The sequence below is a fragment of the Temnothorax longispinosus genome, chromosome 6 (genome assembly GCF_030848805.1).
Source record: "Temnothorax longispinosus isolate EJ_2023e chromosome 6, Tlon_JGU_v1, whole genome shotgun sequence".
NCBI lineage: Eukaryota > Metazoa > Arthropoda > Insecta > Hymenoptera > Formicidae > Temnothorax > Temnothorax longispinosus.
Genome location: NC_092363.1, coordinates 20601538 through 20620277, shown reverse-complemented (window position 1 = coordinate 20620277; position 18740 = coordinate 20601538). Strand labels below are relative to the sequence as shown.

At 40.4% G+C, this 18740-nt stretch overlaps 1 protein-coding gene across 2 annotated transcripts in view; it reads left to right on the top strand.

Moving 5' to 3' along the window:
• The window catches only part of Olf413 (DBH like monooxygenase olf413), a 260512-nt gene that overhangs the window by 197171 nt on the left and 44601 nt on the right, over positions 1–18740 (top strand). For both annotated transcript variants that reach the window (XM_071780496.1, XM_071780495.1), the window contains one exon: positions 8758–8907. In XM_071780496.1, the coding sequence (XP_071636597.1) occupies positions 8758–8907 (150 nt within the window). The remainder of the gene's footprint in view (positions 1–8757; positions 8908–18740) is intronic.

The window sequence follows — 18740 nt, the reverse complement described above, 5'->3', positions numbered from 1 at the left end:
AACGATCTAAAGCCGCTGCTTGGAATTCCGAAGCAACATGGCTCTTCTTGAATAAAATATTTATTCTAAATGTGTATCGCGTCGATCTTCCGCCTGCGCGTCGACTATATCTTCTTCGAGATTTACGCTAATTCCAAAACGGGCAAAAAATTTCGCAATTTCATAATTTCGTGTAACGTTATAAATACATATAAAATTCGATTTACATCATTTACGGTGTAAGCGAACCTACGTACGTCGACAAAATCGACTTTGGTAGCCCTAGAAGTTTTTTTTCTCGTTCGCGACTTTTGTCATCAAAATTCATTCAGAATATCTCGCGGCGGGCTCGCGAGCTTTGGATTATCTCTTCAAGAACCGGGTGCTCGAACCACGATTATCTCCTTGGGAGCCGTAGTCATTGACGAGAGAAGTCCGCACGGAGGGCGAAAGAAAAAGAGAGAAGAGAGGGAGACTATTTGCACATCACTCAAAGGAGTTGGCGGCGCATCGGGATCTTCCGATCCTTCGCCGTCTCCGCAGCCTCACGCCGTGAAAAGCAATTTACACTGCCCTCCGGACTTCGAATTACTTTTGAATGCTGAAGAGGCGCACTCTTTTTCGCCGTCAACTGCCGCGCGATAATGAAATCCCGAGCGATTTTCGAGCGCGACTGTTTGCGCTAACAAGGTGCGACCAATTTCCTTTCGGCGAAAGAAATTTTTTCACCGAGTAGTATTATGCGCGTACGGGGCGTCGAACAGTTATAAAAAGAAAAAAAAACGTTGAGAACCTGACAAAAAGATTTGAATAAATAAGGAATGAATAAAGTCAATAAAATTTTGCAATAATCAAAGATTGTAACAGATGAAATGTGAATAATAATATCTCGCGTCGATTATAATAATATGCTGCTTTGAAAATACGGAGAACCGGCCATTCGCGGTAAACATAGGTTTTCAAGAGGTCCTCGATAAGTTGATAGCCTTTGCAATTGAAGACTATTTTACATAAATGTACGCGATACACTAAGATCGATTTTCTGCCACGATAATCGCGATCTAATTATGACGTGCTGAAGAAAACAGATCGTGTCTTGTCCTCGCGTGTGCTATCAAGATCGATAACGATCAAGTAGTTTACTTACCCGCACAATATTCACGAAAATTTATTTTACTCCCGGACCGGTCATTATTTGTTATTAGAAGCTGTCACTGAATGGCGAATTGGAGCACTCATAATTGGTATAATTCTCTTAACATGCATATAGGATCGGGTAATCACCGCGACACACGGTATAATAATCATGGGAAGGCAACACGAAAGATTGGAGATCGATTATATGACCCAAGCTCGTGTGCTCGCCACGTTTCGTGCTTTCCTGTTAAATATGGGCCCGCCACTCTGCATTTTAAGCCGCAGTTAAGCTCATTTTACGTTAATAGCCTCCGCACTTCAAGTATTTTCAATTACCGAAATAATAAATGCGAGAATTATTATGAATACCTTGTTCGATTAAGCACATCTCGATGACATGGAATTTCAGAAATCGTAGCTTTTTTCAACAATAATTAGTTTTTAAGCAATAAAGTAATTAAGCATAAAGTAACTACGAAAAAAATCTTTTAATTCTCGTAAAAAGAACTTAATAGCCCGTTTACCTTCATGAACGTTACGTTTTCATATAGTTAGTACAAAGAAGAGGCGAAATCGTTATAAGTATTAATAAATCACTTATCTGATAATAAATTACTTAGCCAGAATAATTTCAATCGAGACGCTATATACATGTATGTATGTAAATAAATCGTCGTTTTTATACAACTTGTTCTTTTTTCCTGTAAGCAACTCACGCGACATGATCATTAATCGGGTGTAGGTTTATGTGATTTGCTTTTAGGCTCGTGCCATTCGCACGAGGAACCGTTTGATCGGCGCAACGGGATGCTCCAGCGTCGACGACGTCGCGGCGGAGTATTAATGCGCGCGGTGAATTGGGTCGGCATAATTGCTATAATTGTCCGGCATGCGGAATCGGTTACTGAATGCATACGTGCGTGCGTTGGCCCGCGTGGGATAGAACACGCGCCTTCCCCCTCTCTTTCTCCCTCTCTCCCTCTCTCTCTCTTTCTCTCTCTCTCTCTCTCTCTCTCGCTCGCTCTCCCCCCTTCCCACAGTAATGCATTGATTGCGCGTTCGCGTGGTGCGCTCGATAGAACGGAAAGACAGACATTCGCGGAACAAAGCTCCCAGTATGCACAAAGCGACGTAATTGGATGCCGATAATGCCTGTTGATGTCACTGATGTTTCATGATTACGGACTAATCCGACCGTATGAATATCAATAGCCGATATCATAAAGCATAGCTAGCCGACATTATTATTATTATATTATTATCCTTATTTCATGTATTTATACATAAATGGCTTGTCGAGCACGTTACTACTGTATACGAGGATGAAGGCAAAATTAATTTCGTACGGATACTGTACGCTACTGAATACAATCAGCTTATTAAAATTCCTATAGTTTTAAGAAAAAGAATTATACATAAATTGTATTATTTTTCATTCAACAATGGAGTTGAGATATTACATAGGTCGCACTAATTTTAATTTAATAATTTTTGTCTTTTTTGAATTATTGAGAAAAAGACAACAATTAAATTATAAATATTCGAGCATTGAATTTATCAAAAATGCAGTATTACAATTTTATTACGAGGGTAATGCATTTATTGATAAATTTGGAGATGATTTTCTTCAATAATCTTAGAAAATAACAATAGACTACAGTACGGATTGGGAAAAATCATTACGCGACGAGGGGAAGAGCGAGAGGGAGAGGGGGAGAGAGAGAGGGTGCAATCGCTGTCACCACTTCGCCACAACTGAAAATTCGCGTCCCACGTGTATGTCCAGCGCGAAATGGAGAACCGTACATTGCGCGAGTTTACTGTCGTACGTGTTTCGAACCGATTTCCTTTTATCGGGCCGTCGACCGCGGATTCACGCCGTGACGAACGTACGAAGTCCAATCGCGAATAACAGGCAATTTCAGGCGATGTAACCAGTCCGAGAGTTTATCCGTCCCAATTCCGTTGCGTGCTCGCGAAGGAAATATATAATTTATAAATAGAATGAAAGAGAGAGAGAGAGAGAGAGAGAGAGAGAGAGAGAAAGAAAGAAAAATTGAGTCTCGAAAACCTACTCCATACTGTTTGTGGTTGATCATAAGTATTAGTAAAATTAATTTTAATATCAAAAACATATTGCAATGTGTAGTTATATAACAAGACTATCCCCTAGAATTTAAAATAACTTAGAAGAAAAGAAATATGAATATAAACCATAAAAATATAAATGGAGGGGTTAAAGCCATAGTGGTGTAAGTCACTTTTTTTAACCTATCGAGTTAAGTTCATAAATGCAGTTTACACATGCAGATATGTTGAAAAAAGAACAAAAAAAAGTGGTCAAAAAAATTGACTTACACCACTATGGCTTTAACCCCTCCAAATGATTATAAATTGCGCATAAAAATCATGTTTGATGAGCAAAGGTTAAACTAATATTAATTTTTTTGTGAAGAAGATCTGAATTCAGGATATGAATAATTTTAATTAAATTTTATATAATTGTACTTTACATAATGAGACTGTGAATTACAAATAAAAGTAAGAGCCTACAAAGATTTTACACCCGCGCTACACGAAATTGATGACGTTTGCTAGTCGCATATATAATTTTCGATAGAAGGAAAGGCTTGAATACTCTCATGAGATGGCAAGAGTGTCGAAAGAAGGTTGAAAATGTGACAGACTTCCTGGACTTTTCGATTACTCATGTCTGGAAAAGGCAGAAGAGATGCGCCAAGGGATGGAAAAAATATGTTCTTCACTTCCGATGGTGCGGCGGAAATTGAAGAAGTTATGCACGGGAGAGACGGGTCCACAAATTATTTATTACTCTATCGTTTCGCGCGAACTCCCGCGAATCGCGACGCGATGCGACGCGACGGGGCGAAGTGAGACGAGGCGAGACGAGACGTCCTTCTTGTGTAATTTTTCATGGCGCGATCGATGATAACACGATCCGCGGTTCCGGCAGACGATGTCACAGGAATTTTTCCTCCGTGAGGAAATTCCATCGCGCCGCATTTCATGCGCGAACTTCGGAATTCCGCAATAATGAAAAAGCGAGACTAAATTTAAGACGTCGTTTGAATGTAATTATTATGGAACGAGATCAGATATTTTTATTTAGAAAGAAACTAAATGTCTCACTCTGCAAAAATTCTCCGTTATCATTTTAAGAGTCTGAGACAGAGTATGCCATCGTCATTCTTGAGCTGCCAATTTTCTCGAAATAAAGTACCTATATATTTCTTTACATCTTATCGCGGTATCTTATACGGCTCGATATTTCAGTTGCGAGACACGAAAGGCATTTAAGTACGAACGCATGCGGACTTTCTTTCAATTTTTCATCAAAACGCTGAACTTGGAAGCAATACCAGCTCGTCTGGGGTTCAAAGCCCTTGTCGTCGCCGGTAAAGCCCTTTCTCGCGCAAGAATTCGAATCCTTCGCCAGAGACGGCCCTCTTACCTTTGAGTAACCGCATACCGTCCGCAAGCAGTTGCACAATGAAAAGAACTTGCAAGACACACGGCTGTAAAGCTATCTCAAAGTACAAATGAATTATAATCGTGAAAATATTGTCGCGTAAAATTAATGGTGAAATATCTAAGTACTACTTTCTAATTTCATTTCAACCAATTTTATTTTTGCTTTTGTAAAACTAATAAATTAATCTTATTAAAGACATTATTATCATGTACGTATGTCTAATCGAATTTCTGAATATGTAATAACAATAACGCTGTAATTTAAAGCGGAAATTTATCGAATTGATTATTCACGGTTGAATCGTTGTTTTAACCACGTTTCTTTATTTTTGTTAATATACTTTTTGCTTAAAGCTAACGATTCACAAATTTAAATCTCATTAATTCAAGCACGTATCAAAACTGATAATTTGATAAACTAGTATTAATTCGAGAAGTTCTTAATCAGATGCATTAATTTATATATGTATTCTACAATTCAACTTTCTGTCTGTAAAAGTTTAAGATGTATATTCATCGTATACATAATATACTTGGGTCTTTTTACTCAATTTATCACCTTTCTCTTTTCCTCTCGACCGAGTTATTTTTGCGCATTCGCCTTTCTGAAGTTAACGCGAGTCGACGTAGCGCTCCTGTTCCTATTCTCTCTCCCTTCGCATATCTTGACGTCCGCAAAAGCGACGTGACGCGGGGCCCAGGTGAGAACATCAGCCGGGGAAAAAGAAACAGGCGGAGGATAAGGGATAAGGATGAAGGGTGTCCGGTACCGGGTAGGCGACATAACACGCGTGACTCGCCGGGAATCACGCAGCACGCGCAGGTACGTGGCTCGCGGCTAAATGAAATTTTAATAAAGCCGCGCGCCGGAGAGCCGCGCAGGGTGGAGAGGGAACGATCCTCACAATGGAACAATGGCTACGAAATCGTCCGAAGGCGTCGGCGCGCTTCTTCCGAAGGAGCAGCCGCGCCGCGATAATTATATCGAGGCGGCGCGACGGAATCTCGCCAGAAAAACTTGTCTTCGGCCCTTAAGGGGCTGAGGAGTCCCCAAGAACGCCGCTCGCAGTCGCCTAACTAAAGGCGAATTTACACGGTTCGCTCCCGATGATTACCCCGGATGAATCATCCAAAATAAATTGGATGAACGCGTTTTTGTTCGGATGTATCGCGCTAAAAGTGGGCTACCCGATTCGCGGCCGATCCGACGCGGGCGTTCGTCCGTCGCTTCCTTTAAAAACTTCCAAACGTGAGAAAGAATGGGGACGACGTCGCGGGACTCCTCCCGTACGCAATCTCTACAATAACTCAATTACATATCATCCTTAAAGAGTAAACATACTACGCGTATATATGTACGTACAGACGCGTCAAGTTTGTTGCTCACCTCTCAACTATAAACTCTCAGTTCACGACTGTAAGCTGTCGGTTCCTTAAACTCTCAGCTCCGAGTTCTCAACTCCCAACTTTCGACTTTCATCTCGCGTTAAATAATCGACAATTCCTCACTTCGAACACACGGAACTCGATTTGTATTATTATCGCACGTGATCAGTCCAATAAAGAGGCTTAATCCTACACATCGTACGCGAAACACGGATTGTATTAATTGCCTCTGCAAATCAAGTTAAACAAAAAGTGGAATAAAATCCCACAGTTTGCTTTATTTTGCATTACTCTGAATGATCGTCCAAACTGGCCAAAAACGGCACACGTTTCATTCAACAGTTTTTTGTTCAACAATAAGTAATGGTTACGCGATTTAATTCTGCTTTTACTGTTCGAATGATTTCGATCAATATCGTGAAGAATCTATGTATAAATTCACCTTAACTTTTGCCTTCGTTCTCGCCCTTTGTCTCCCTTGCGACAGAAGCGCGCGCAGTCGTCTCGGTTCGACGATCGTCGTTCGCGAACGAGAAACTCGATCGGCGAGGGAAAAGGGCGAAGCAGGCGCGACGCCGCTAGTTTTTGTCGGCAACGGCCGTTTCTTTGTAAGACGATAGAATGGCATTCTAATATCGACATCGTGCAAGAAATTGGTGCTCGCGCGTAATAAAAAGACCGATGGTATTCGGAACAAAAGCGACCGAGCGTTAGATAATTAGCAAAAATTTAAAGTCACCGTTACGATTATTCAGCATTTTCTGGTCATTCAGAAGTTATTTTTCTATATCAAAAGCATGAAAATAAATCGCCTGAGGCATCTAAGCCGAATTCAAATAAAAATCAAAATAAAGATTGCAACATCACAAGTTAAAAGGAGTTATAAACGTTTTTCGTCATAAAATAAAACAAAGTATGTACAAGAAGATATATATTTATATTAGAAAAATTTAAAACATGATAAAAATATTTAATTGAATATTGAATCCCTTTCGCGAGTATTCATTATTTCATCGATCGTTATCACGATCCTCGTCTGCTTTTTAAGTAAGGTAAAATATTAATTTTACTAGACCCGTAGTCGATATTACGTGACTTATCCGTTCAATCTCATTATCCGGATTTATGGTACAATGGAAGCGTACAAGTTCTTCATCGCATTTCCCTTGCCTTGCGCTTTTTAAAAGTTTCTAGGATCTCTAGTCGAGCATGTCTTAAACATAATACGCAGCCTCGTAAAATAGCAGCGTATAATAAGCTGGTGAAAATGTTCATAGTACACGCTGTGTCGATAGTGCTGCCTTCCGGCTGGTGCTTTTTCCTAACAGCGTTTCGTTGTGCTGAGTTCTGCGCGTTGATGTATCTGCATAAACTTTCGCGGTACACGTAAAAGGCTTCACATTACGTGCGAATTTTATCCGGTCAGAAAGATTTTCAATCAATGTAATAAATTGAGACAATGACTAAATTGAATCAGTCAGTCAAAAGGAATAAAAGTCGGAGTTCAAATTAAATGTTCACAATATAAATTAGAAAAAATAGGCAGTGAGCAGCGAATATTTCAGGCCGTTATTGCGGTCATTCAGCTTGCAAGAAAGACATGAATCGTTGGTACTATATAATTCTAATGGAATTAATTTGACATATAAATTATCACGAAGAACTTAGTGACTCTACTGTCAAGTTAGCACTGTCAGGCTGGACCTACATTGCTAGTCGTGGCCGGTGAAAAGCGGAATGAATTAGCATAGAGGGGGGAAAAACGCGTATGGCCGCGCGTCGCCGGCGGGCCAAGTAATAAATTCGTATTTCACGCGAGAGCGTTGCCGGTTCTTGACTGGCTAACTGTAAATGCGAGTGGTCACGCATGGGAAAGCGTTCGCCAGTCCCACGATCGTCGTCGTTACGAGGATCGATTATTATTACAAGAGACGTGTATCCAATTTCGCGTCATTCGCTCGCGAAAAATTGTACGAGGTGGCCGTAAAGACGCGCGCGCGCGCGCGAGCGCGGATATTATCGGGCAAATTATGGTACAGGGTCTATTCATTTACGTACGAAGTCGATGACCAATCAGTCGTTAACTGCTAACGGTAACGAGCCGGCAACGCGGATAAATTTGAAACGAGTAGGACAGGCTAACTACGCCGGTGATGACGCGCGTCTCTGCACATTGGTCGATGCTTGTCGATGAGCGCCCGGCTCGTTAGAGAAAAAGCTGCCGAGCTGCCTTCCTCCATTCGCGCGCACATCTAGAATTGAAGGATGACCCGCCGCTGCAAGTGTCGATGTGCCGCGCGTTCACGTCATGATTCGTTAAGTAACGGTTTAATATCCCATATGCAACGCGTCACTTGATATTAGAATATTCGATGAATATTCGTCGAATAAATGTGAAGCAATATTAATCCATTCGTTATGAAGTTCCAATATTGAAACATTCGATATTGTCGATATTACTTTCTCGGAGTAAAAAACTCGAGAATTATTGGCAGCGTATTTTTATATTTCCTCCACATATTGCTCATGTGGAAAACGTTAAAAAATTTATTACGTAACGATAAAAAGTTGAGGACGTATATTTTTTTCTTTCGATCTTGAAGAATTTTTGCTATTTTTCGACACACATACCCTTTCATCGCGACGGTCGATCTCGAACTTTTTGGAAAAAGAAAAGAGTGTGCGGAGCGCCTCGACGAGATGCTTTATACTTTATGGTCCCGTTGGCGCGGATCTTAACATTAAGTCGTCGCTTGTTTCCAGGACCGGCACGTGAAGGACGCCAGCAGAGATCCGCAGATGGATTCGAGCCAGGACTACCGGTTGTTACTGGGTTACGAGAACAAGACGCACACAGTGCTGCGCTTCAGTAGACGATACGACACATGCGACCCGCGGGACCTGAAGATCACGGTAGGTGATGCGATTTATGCAGCTCGAAAGGAGGAGCGCAGGACAATTTCCTGGTGGAGTACACACAAAAGCGCGCGAGATTTACTTGGCGCGCTTATCTCACACTATTTTTGCCGAGATAAATGCATTTGTATCCATGGAGAAGGATTAATATGAGATTCACTTATAGGTGGGATATAGCTTAACAAAATTTACCTGTAGATCTTGTAGCAGTTATTTTATTAACGCTAATGGGCTTTATTAACGTTAATAAATACGAACGTTTATGTCTAGCTGGTAAAAGCAAACAGAATTTTGTTCACGTATTTATAAAAGTAGATTTCCCACTCCTGCTCTTATTATATTTCTATATTAATATTTTTATACATTAAAACAGAAAATTTTTTCATCACCTTAATTAATACAAACACGTCCATTAATACAGATGTAATTTTCTGCTCATAAACACATTTGGAATTAGTTGAAAAGAATTATGCCCGCCAGTTTCAAAGTACGCATATAAAAATGTTAAATACAAAAGTATAGTTAATTACTGCATTAAATTATTACATCCACGGTCGTAAAAATGTTGGGAATGTTTGCGCTCTGGAGCTGGACTTGAATTAAATTCGGCGGCTCGTTATCGCAATTTTCCTGCGCGATATTTCGTATTCATTGTAGGACAACGACCTACTTCTTTATTTCGCCGGTAATTAACTTGGAAATAGATTGCGCGATAGAGCGCCATCCTCGCTGCTCGAAGGTGCTCGGTACGGGCTTAACCCGAAGAAAAAGAGATTATGCCAGTGTTGCGATCTGTTCTAAGCCGCGCAACGTGAAATGTATGGCGATCGACGAGGCCGCAAAGACCTAAACTCTAAACTATCTTTCCGTTGTAGCAGCTGCATTCACTAATAATAGCACCGTCGATATACGCAGTCATATTCTTCAGTAAATCGCGACTGATAAAATAAAGCTACGCTCGCTTTTGAAAAATTGGTTAGACAAACTAGCCGGTGCCAAACTTACTTTACTATGGTATTTCTCGCTTTTTCTGCTTTTTTAAACCGAGCGCATCTTGTAAGATACATTTCTAGGGGAGGATAAGAAAAAGCAATAAAATTGTATTTGCGACCTGTTCACTCGACACGGCTAAAGATAGAAATGCGCAGTTTCATGCAAAAAATCGTACACCTTTAATTCTTGAGCCTGTAATCGCGTGTCTTTAACTATTAAGTGAAGCAGCAGATCTCTGAGAAGGAAATTTTATTGCTTTGCTTTGCACAATTCTATTGTTTAAAGTCTTACCGCTTTTGAGTTTCGCATGAAATTCATTCTACTATGAAATCTCTTTGTACGCCCGATGCTTACAGAAAAGTAAGCAACAAAAATATTGATTCTATGTAACAGGTATAGCGTTTGTTTTCAATATAAAGAAAATACACACAGTAACTTTTAACGTTGCGGAAAGTATACTTTGGCACTGCTGCATTAGAAAATACTAATATTTCTCATTTTTAAATTTCCCTGAATTGTTAAAAAAAAATAACAAATTTAAAAATAACATAAAAAATCCAGTTTTCAACCTTTCGCAAAGATAAATATAGATGAAGTGAATAAAACGTAGGATTTACCAAAGCTTTGTGGGCATATCCTGTATACAGTTATTTAGGAGGTAAATACGTTATTCTCTTTTCGTTTGATCAGCGTTTTCCCCGGCTGCTTATTAGTCCCTATTATCGTCACTTCGTTATCACTCCTACGAAATCTCGCGCGATGTGTTATCGACCAACAGCGCTTAACACACAATTGTCGGGGCTCGATTTTCCACCTGATCGTATTATTATCGCGCATCAATTTCGGGCGAGTTTGCTGCGATGCGATCTCATCGTTCTACCCGCGCGTGCATAATTCGTTGCAGCCGCATCGCTATCGAGGTTGCCGCTCGATGCCACGTGGATAAACGCCGTACGTGTTCGTAAATATTCGCTCGCGGTAAATCGAATTCCCCCGCGTTACGTAACGTCGAATTAAACGATATTTTCGCTTAACGGATTTTCAGTTAATACCGAAGCATCGCCTCTCTTTCAATATATCAATTACGAGATCATTTTTCTTACTTTACGCGTATCATTTATTTTCATATTATGTATCAAAGAATAAAAAACATAGTATAATATTAACCTAAATCGTTTTAATGTCACACCTAGATTATTAACGTTTTATTATTTTTACTTTAAAAAGATTTGACATAAAATCCCACAATGTCTTAAACTATAACGATAAAAATATCTTAATTTCAGAGAACAGACTACCATTTATCAAAGATTTGATGAAATAATTATTTAGAATTTTAGAGTAATGGATACGAAAGCTTTATTTTTATGAATACTATTTGTGAATATTATTTAAAAAATAATATGTTGCTACAAAATCAGATTCTCTAATTAATTCTATATACATTTATTATTCATTATTAAACTATTTTAAAGCATAAGCAAGAGTGGGAATTGCTCTTTGAATCATAAGAAGCGATTCGAGATAATTACAATCTTGAAGCAAACGGGGTCATTGGCTGATCGCGTTGTCCAAATCGCCAATCTGTGCCAAGACGATCTACTTGTTCATCCCGAGAACGCTCGAGGAATTTCTCGTCGCGATCATCTTAAGTATCGTTTCTCTCTCCGATGAGAAAGAACGGATGAAGACGATGGCGACGACGACGACGACGACGACGATCTCGTCCCCCCCGACGAGAATGTCCGTCTGGCGGTTGAGTCATCGAAATACTTGGCTGTGAAAATAAAAGCGGACCGCGATTCCATCGCGACGAGAAACGACCGAGTCAGCGAGACCCCTCTCGGGGCCCTTATCTGATTGTGCGACGTATCGATACCCGATATAATATTTTTGCGAGGCGTCGCGCGTCTATCCTCGGTCGAGAGATACCAATCGTGGGTGCAGCAGGCAAAATTGGATGCGAGGGGATACAACAAGATGCAGTCCGGAACCCTTGAGAGGCGGCAGAATGAGTTCAGATTCGATGTAAAAGATGTGAGAGATGATACGAATCATTTGGAGACTCTGTACATATTACTTTCAGGATGTTGATAGATACAGATTCGAATACATCGAACACATCTTGTTAAAACCCAATGCCGCAGTTTGTAATCGCGTTCATCAAACAGCGAGTAATGTTTTAAAACCAGACTCACGCTCTCAATATAATGTCCGTTAGATTGGATTGCGCTACGCGGGACGAAATTACGTGGAAAATATCATGCAAGCTCGCGCATATCCTCGTGTTTGAACCCCTTCGCTTGGAATACCATATTTTTCCGCGCCGATATTTCCCCGCGATCTTCATCGACGTAACGGAATACGAAGATGGATGCTTACTTTTTTTTTGACGAGATATACACACACGGCGACATGTTTGTTCCAGAAATACGTTCGCGAAACGTAGTGTCGTGCCGATGTTATCAAGAATCCCGTACCGTTTGCGTCATCGATAGAAATCAAATATTGAGATCGCCTCAGGGAGTTATTACTTCTCGAGTTTCGCTCTCTACGCTCATACTTTATCGCGGTGCTTATCTCGAGTTTCTCGTCTCGAATTTAGGAGCCGGAGAGATTTCCACGATCGTACGTAGATCGGAAATTTTTCCGGACCTCCAATTGCGCTGCCAAGTACACGAACGGTGAAGTTTCCACGTCGTTCATTCGCTGAACATATTGCTTTTAAACGTGATCATAGCGCCTAGGGGTGGAAATTAGTTTGTAGAATGTGCAGCTTTAATGTGTCCTCGCTGAAATGAGTAAATATATATAATATGTGAATATTTACACATATTATTTAGTATTAGCGGTGTAAACTCTTTTGTTAGCTATTTAAATATATAGCTTTGAAATTAAACCATTAAATAAAGAGCGTATAACGTCATGATTTGTATCGTTTGGTGGAATTTATCGATTTCTCGTGCAATCTTTGTACTTATCGCATTGCTGATTTTTATGAAGCTATATAACCCCGCGCATCAGTGTAATTTCGTCTTCAGTACCGTGACAGTATTTTAAAACAGCGCAATGGCGTTTCTACGAGCTGCGGAAGGCACCGCATGACACTACGTAGGAAATAAGAACAATGCCATTGTGCAACTGCGAAGTTGGAATAGCCTCATAAAGGGTTAACTCACCCTCACGCTCGTAACCCAATTTCGCGCACCTTTCCATCAGCGCAGACATAGCCGCGCAACTCGCAACTCAAAGTTCCCAGACAGCACGAAGCTCTCGATCAATTTTTCTAATTCATCTCGCAATATTCCCTCGTTTTCCCGCCAGATTCCCCACACACAGTAGAAAATCATACACGGTGAAAATCGTGGAAAAAACCTATTGTTCGGAGGGGAAAAAATGTATCTAGAGACGAATCTATTCTCTGACGAAATTGCGGTAGAAAAAATATTTAAATTTGCTTGACAGTATTCGTACAGTATTCTGTGCAGAACCGAGCGTTTTATTCTAATCCGCGCAAACGGACTGCCTCTACGGTATATTTCGTTTCGCGACGTTATAGCTTTATGTTTAACACGGTTGTTTTAGAAGCGTGGCCGCAGCTGAGATTGCTGAGAACAAATTAATTAGCGATATCGGCGGAATGCCCGTGCCGGAAACAATAGCGGAGTTGGTTGCCGGCAAGTTACAATAGACCGATATGTGTTAAGCTGCACCCGCTCGTGACCTCGGCATCGGCCACTTCGGCATACTGACGCAAATGCGATGCTACCCGTAGTATCGTACAGCGATACACCGGTGTATCAGCTTTCTAGCATGCCACTGTACGAGGTGCTCGAGGTGCTCCGTAACCTTCGTGTCAAACTTCGAGGGAAATTGTCTTCTGCTCGATTTGCGAGATATTTTCTCAACGAAAATTTGCTCGCGTGCAATTTTCGAAGTTTCGAAATTAAATATTTTGGCGACGTAAATGTCAATTTAAAATTACGTTAACGTTTAAGTTTAGGTGAAATTATTTGAGAAGTTGCCTGCTGAATTATATTTTATCAATTTATGGCCGTGAGCAAATTTTGTACATAGAAATTGCGTACCCTCAATTTTATATTATAGATGAGAAAAAATTTTTATGAGAAATAATTATGTGCAGACTAAAACTTTTCCCCGTTAAATGCTTTTTAATTGACAAAAATGTAACTTTCGCCGTTCTACATCGTACAGTTAATTAAAAATTTGCTCCGTCTATATGCTGTTCACGTTTAATTTGTCAAAACTTCCAATTTTAATGTTTAAAAACTTCGTAATTGCCCTTCGCTTTACATTTTCGTGAAAGAGAAGCTTATTTCGAATTTATTTGGCGGTACACTTTTAAGGCTCGATGCAGAAAGCTCAGAAAACACTATACCGCATGTATTCCTCACTATATATACGTGTACATCGGTGTGGATATATGTATAGGAAAATATATAGCACCCCTATCCACGGTGTAGTATACATATTCAAACTTCCCCTCACCGGCGGAATTAATCAATTTTTTCAATTTCACGGCGCTCGTACGTATTCGACTCGGTCATCGCGGCGACTTGTAACGATATGGAGTTACTACTCGCCCCGGCTACTCCACTTACGTTGGAGTATCGTAACGGTAGATCTGCCTGGTTAGATTTATGGCGACGCGAGCACCGTTTCGACGGAATTTCGCGAACAGTATACCGCGCCGCTTCGCACGATTGCCGCACTCAGTTACTTTTATTGCCGTGTCAATTCGCGGACTAGCCTTTCGTCACACGATTGTTGGCCGCGGTGCAGCACGACTTTCGGTTTGATAGAAGTGGAATGATACATTGGACAGTATTACGACCGCGGAATACGCGGCGGTATATTGCATTTTGTGTTAGCAATGAGAGGGAACGAGAGATTGTAAAGGTTGACGTGTCGGTTAGATTTCATTTCGGTACCAGAGAAATGTCTCTCGTATCTTATATTTGTATTTTAATTGCGTTCAGTTTTTATTAAATATCATATTTAGTTTTCGATTTAAATGATTTGTAATTATTTAACATTTTCAAAAAAGTTTAGAGGTATGAAAAAGTAAAATTTATGAATTATATAACATTGGTTACACACCTTATGTATTATAACACACTCTGTAGTTAAGTATGTTATTAAAGAAATTATTAAGTTTCTAAACTTTACATGTCGTCTGCCTGTTCTGTTAATCGCAATGAATCAAGTATCATTTCTCACTTGGCGACTTTGTCGTTATTGGAAAATATCGTCAGAAGCATAAGCAACGTTGCTGTTAAGTCACCATTGTAAACGAAAGTGTATTCCTCGCGTTACCATGTGCAACATTGTTTTGTAATACAGCGACCAACACGCGATTGTCAGCACGCATTCGGGACGCATTCGTCGGTTAGCCGCGCAGCCACGCGAATTCGGATTGACATCGCGTTGAAAATGTGAATGAAGACCGCGGAATTCTATTCTCCGGTAAATTGCGCTATAGGTATTACTGAAGACTGATAACTTTTGGCGCTATATATGTCTGTTTTAACTATATTTTATAACAGATCGACGTATGTTCGAATATACGTACCTATATTCTTGATTTTTGCTAGATATGAATCATTTACTAAAAGCAAAATTGATATCATGCGCAACAGCGCATTTCTTTTCGATTGACAAAAGTTAAATGTAAATAGGGTAAATATTAGCAGTTTTAGGATGAGATTAACAAAATGAGAATGAATAAAACATTAGTTTCTGTCGCAAGAATTAATTTCCTCTATCATAATGCGCTAGTCGCGGTGTTACTTCTGTTATTTCTAAATATGTTTTTACTCGAAGAACGTTGAAAATATTGTTCTACATCCGGTTTAGCGATTCAAACAGTTCCGGCGTCGGAACATTTTGGAACTACGCCGCGAGGCCGAATGTAGTCGCGGGAAGTCGGGCAAGTTCCGCGCCGAGGATTTTCCTTTGAAGAGTGCGAGTCGATGTGCGAGTCATGCCGGTTGGGGATTTCGCGCGACGGCGCGGCATTATGCAATGCTCGGGATCGACATCACTGAAAATTTCCACTTTGTGAGACACTCGCGATGCCGCTCATACATACACGACCCCGCACAGTTCATGAGTTTCTTACGAGGCTTACCCGTGCGAAATCCTCCCGAGGAAAATACACCACAAAATAGTGCATCACGTTCCGCGAGAACACATGAGACTTACGGAAGGAACAAATTTTCTAGAAAAAAAAGGCAAAGGAAGGAATAGAAGCAACTTGCAGTTCTGCAGGGTTTATATATCTAACGTATTATGATTTATTTCGACATTCAATTATTTCCTTTTCAAAAAGATTTTCCAATAAATAGACTTCCACTCTATTAGTAAAAAAAATAACGAAGTAAAAATTGAAGGCGCTGCAGTAATTAAATCTATGAAATTAGTAATTAAAAGATTCTAGAAATAGAGATTTTTCTAAGTTTATAAATAAATATAATAACTATTTTATTTCAATTTAAATTTTGAAATTTTAAACCAAATTAGAAATTAAAACTAAAGTAACAAATCTAATATTACACAAGTGACGTACATGAAAATTTCGTGAATTTATTATAGTACATATAAAATCTGTTCTCATAATTTAATCAGGCTATAAAGTAACACTGCAAACACGATTGAGAACGAAACTAACTGATTCAAAGAAACTAATTTAGAAACTTCTTGCGGAAGAATCATGACAGATAATTCGCATAAGCAGGAAGTACGTAAGTAAGAGTAATGAATAAACTCTAGTTATGAAACCTGGAACCACGCAGAAATTGCGAAGATGATATATGAAGCATGGAAAATTTGTGAATGAATCACGAATTTCGCGTATGAAGAAAATTGGAAGGACGAGCGAGAAAGTCGTCAGAGGAATCCTGGGAAGAAACGATAACGAAGCCTTCGCATGCAACGCGCGTGTATATAGGCGTGTCCGTATATGTGCGTGCGTACGTGTGACTGGTGGGTAGATTGGCGATGCCTTACAGAGGGGATTGGCTAGCTGTGACCCGATTCTGCCTCTATTCCGCTCCTATCCGTAGCCCTATCTAGTTTACCACTTCGCTCTCGAATAGTCCGCTACTGTGGAGAGAACGAACGGGAAAGAGAGAGAGAGAGACGAAGGGCTTGGAGGACAGAGACGGGAGTATAGGAAGAACGCATGTGACGCGTGAAGGAAAAAGAGAGAGGTCAGCCAACCAGCCCGAGTATATATATGTGAGGTCCTTTCTTGACGGTGGAACTGATCGCTATTCCGAATGGCTTGGCTGGATGTAAAAGGAAAATCGAATTTGACCGATGCCGTTGGGAGAGAAGAGGCGGAAGAAAGGAGACGAGAGAGAGAGAGAAAAGAGCGCCTGGTCGCCCAGGTGTGGCACGGACGGTCGGCTTATTGGGATACGTATCCCATTCGTAGATGGAAAGGAAAACGGATGTAGGGGAAAGACACGGTTTCCACCGGAAGGCAGGAAGGAAGGAAGGAAAGACGGAAAGAGTGGGGAAGGAAACTATTTGGCACGACGGGAAATCGAATCAACGCGGCAAAAACCCGGGGATATTCTAGACAGGGTGCGATTACGTGCATTTGGAGACAATTATCGTTGCGCCGCGCCGATTCGATTTCGATCAGCTATCACGCTCCGCGGTGCAAGTCAAGCCTTGTCGATCAAAGCTCCTCCTCAAAGCCTCTTCGACGTTGTGGCTACGATAAAAAAAACGTTATAAAGCCTCGTAATTCGCGTGTGCGCGGAAATGATTTGCCGCGGAAATGAAACAACACTTTTTCTCAAACATACCTTAACAACTTTGAGCTCTTAGTACCTGATAATAGTACTAGTAAAGCATTTAAATCGTTAAGAGGCACTTCAATTTTTTTTACGCCAAAGTGAGTATATTACGGAACTTTTTACCGTTCGATGGTTTACTTTCTCTTATCGGCGATATCTTTTCCAATTTGGCGTTAAAGTTACAAGAAATTAAATATTACGCTTGCCAAATTTTCTTGATACACTTGTCAGGCAAATTCTATGAATATTATTTTAAATCAATAATTTTTTCACGAAAGATATTAGCTGTCTAAAATTCTTTTTCTAGCAAGAAGTTTCTCGTGTTTTTGAAAGGCTAAACTTCACTGAATTAAAATGATTAAAGAAATATAAAAGATAGAAATTTAATTAACGAAATGAATGTGAAAATTAATTAAAACTAAACTAATAAATTGATCAAAAGTGATTCATCGATATTTCATACTGTTCAAGGAAGACATTCATTGATAATTTATCTTTATTCACCCTGAATTTTCGACCTTTTTGGTATTATTCTCGGGAGGTCCGTGCTTCGAATGTTAGGCATTGGCCATACGTTCGACCGCATTCCCGCGTCGCTGGAGTTCAGGGATGCCCTTGGCGTCGATCAAGAGATGCGGCGCACGGGAGCGCTCGCTCGTGAAATTTGTCCGGAAGTTCGCACAAAGGGAAAACTAACCGCGTGCAATAACGACCACGAAATGCACTATAAAGGAAAGAGAAAGAGAAAGAGAGAGAAAAGAATAAAGAAAGAAGAAAGGGAGGCAGATGCCTCTTTTCCCTGCTTTTTCCGCGCGACCAATCTACCTCTTGTCAACATGTTTGTTAAAAAGAGACAGGGGGAGCGGCAGAGGAGGGGTCTGGGGAGGCAGAGGACCACCGGGAAGTGGAATACGCTCTTCGGTAACTAATGACAGTTCGGAGAAGTTTGCCTTGCTCCTTGCACCGCTGCCCTTCCAAGTTTTCCAATCGGCCAAAAACTCGCAAACT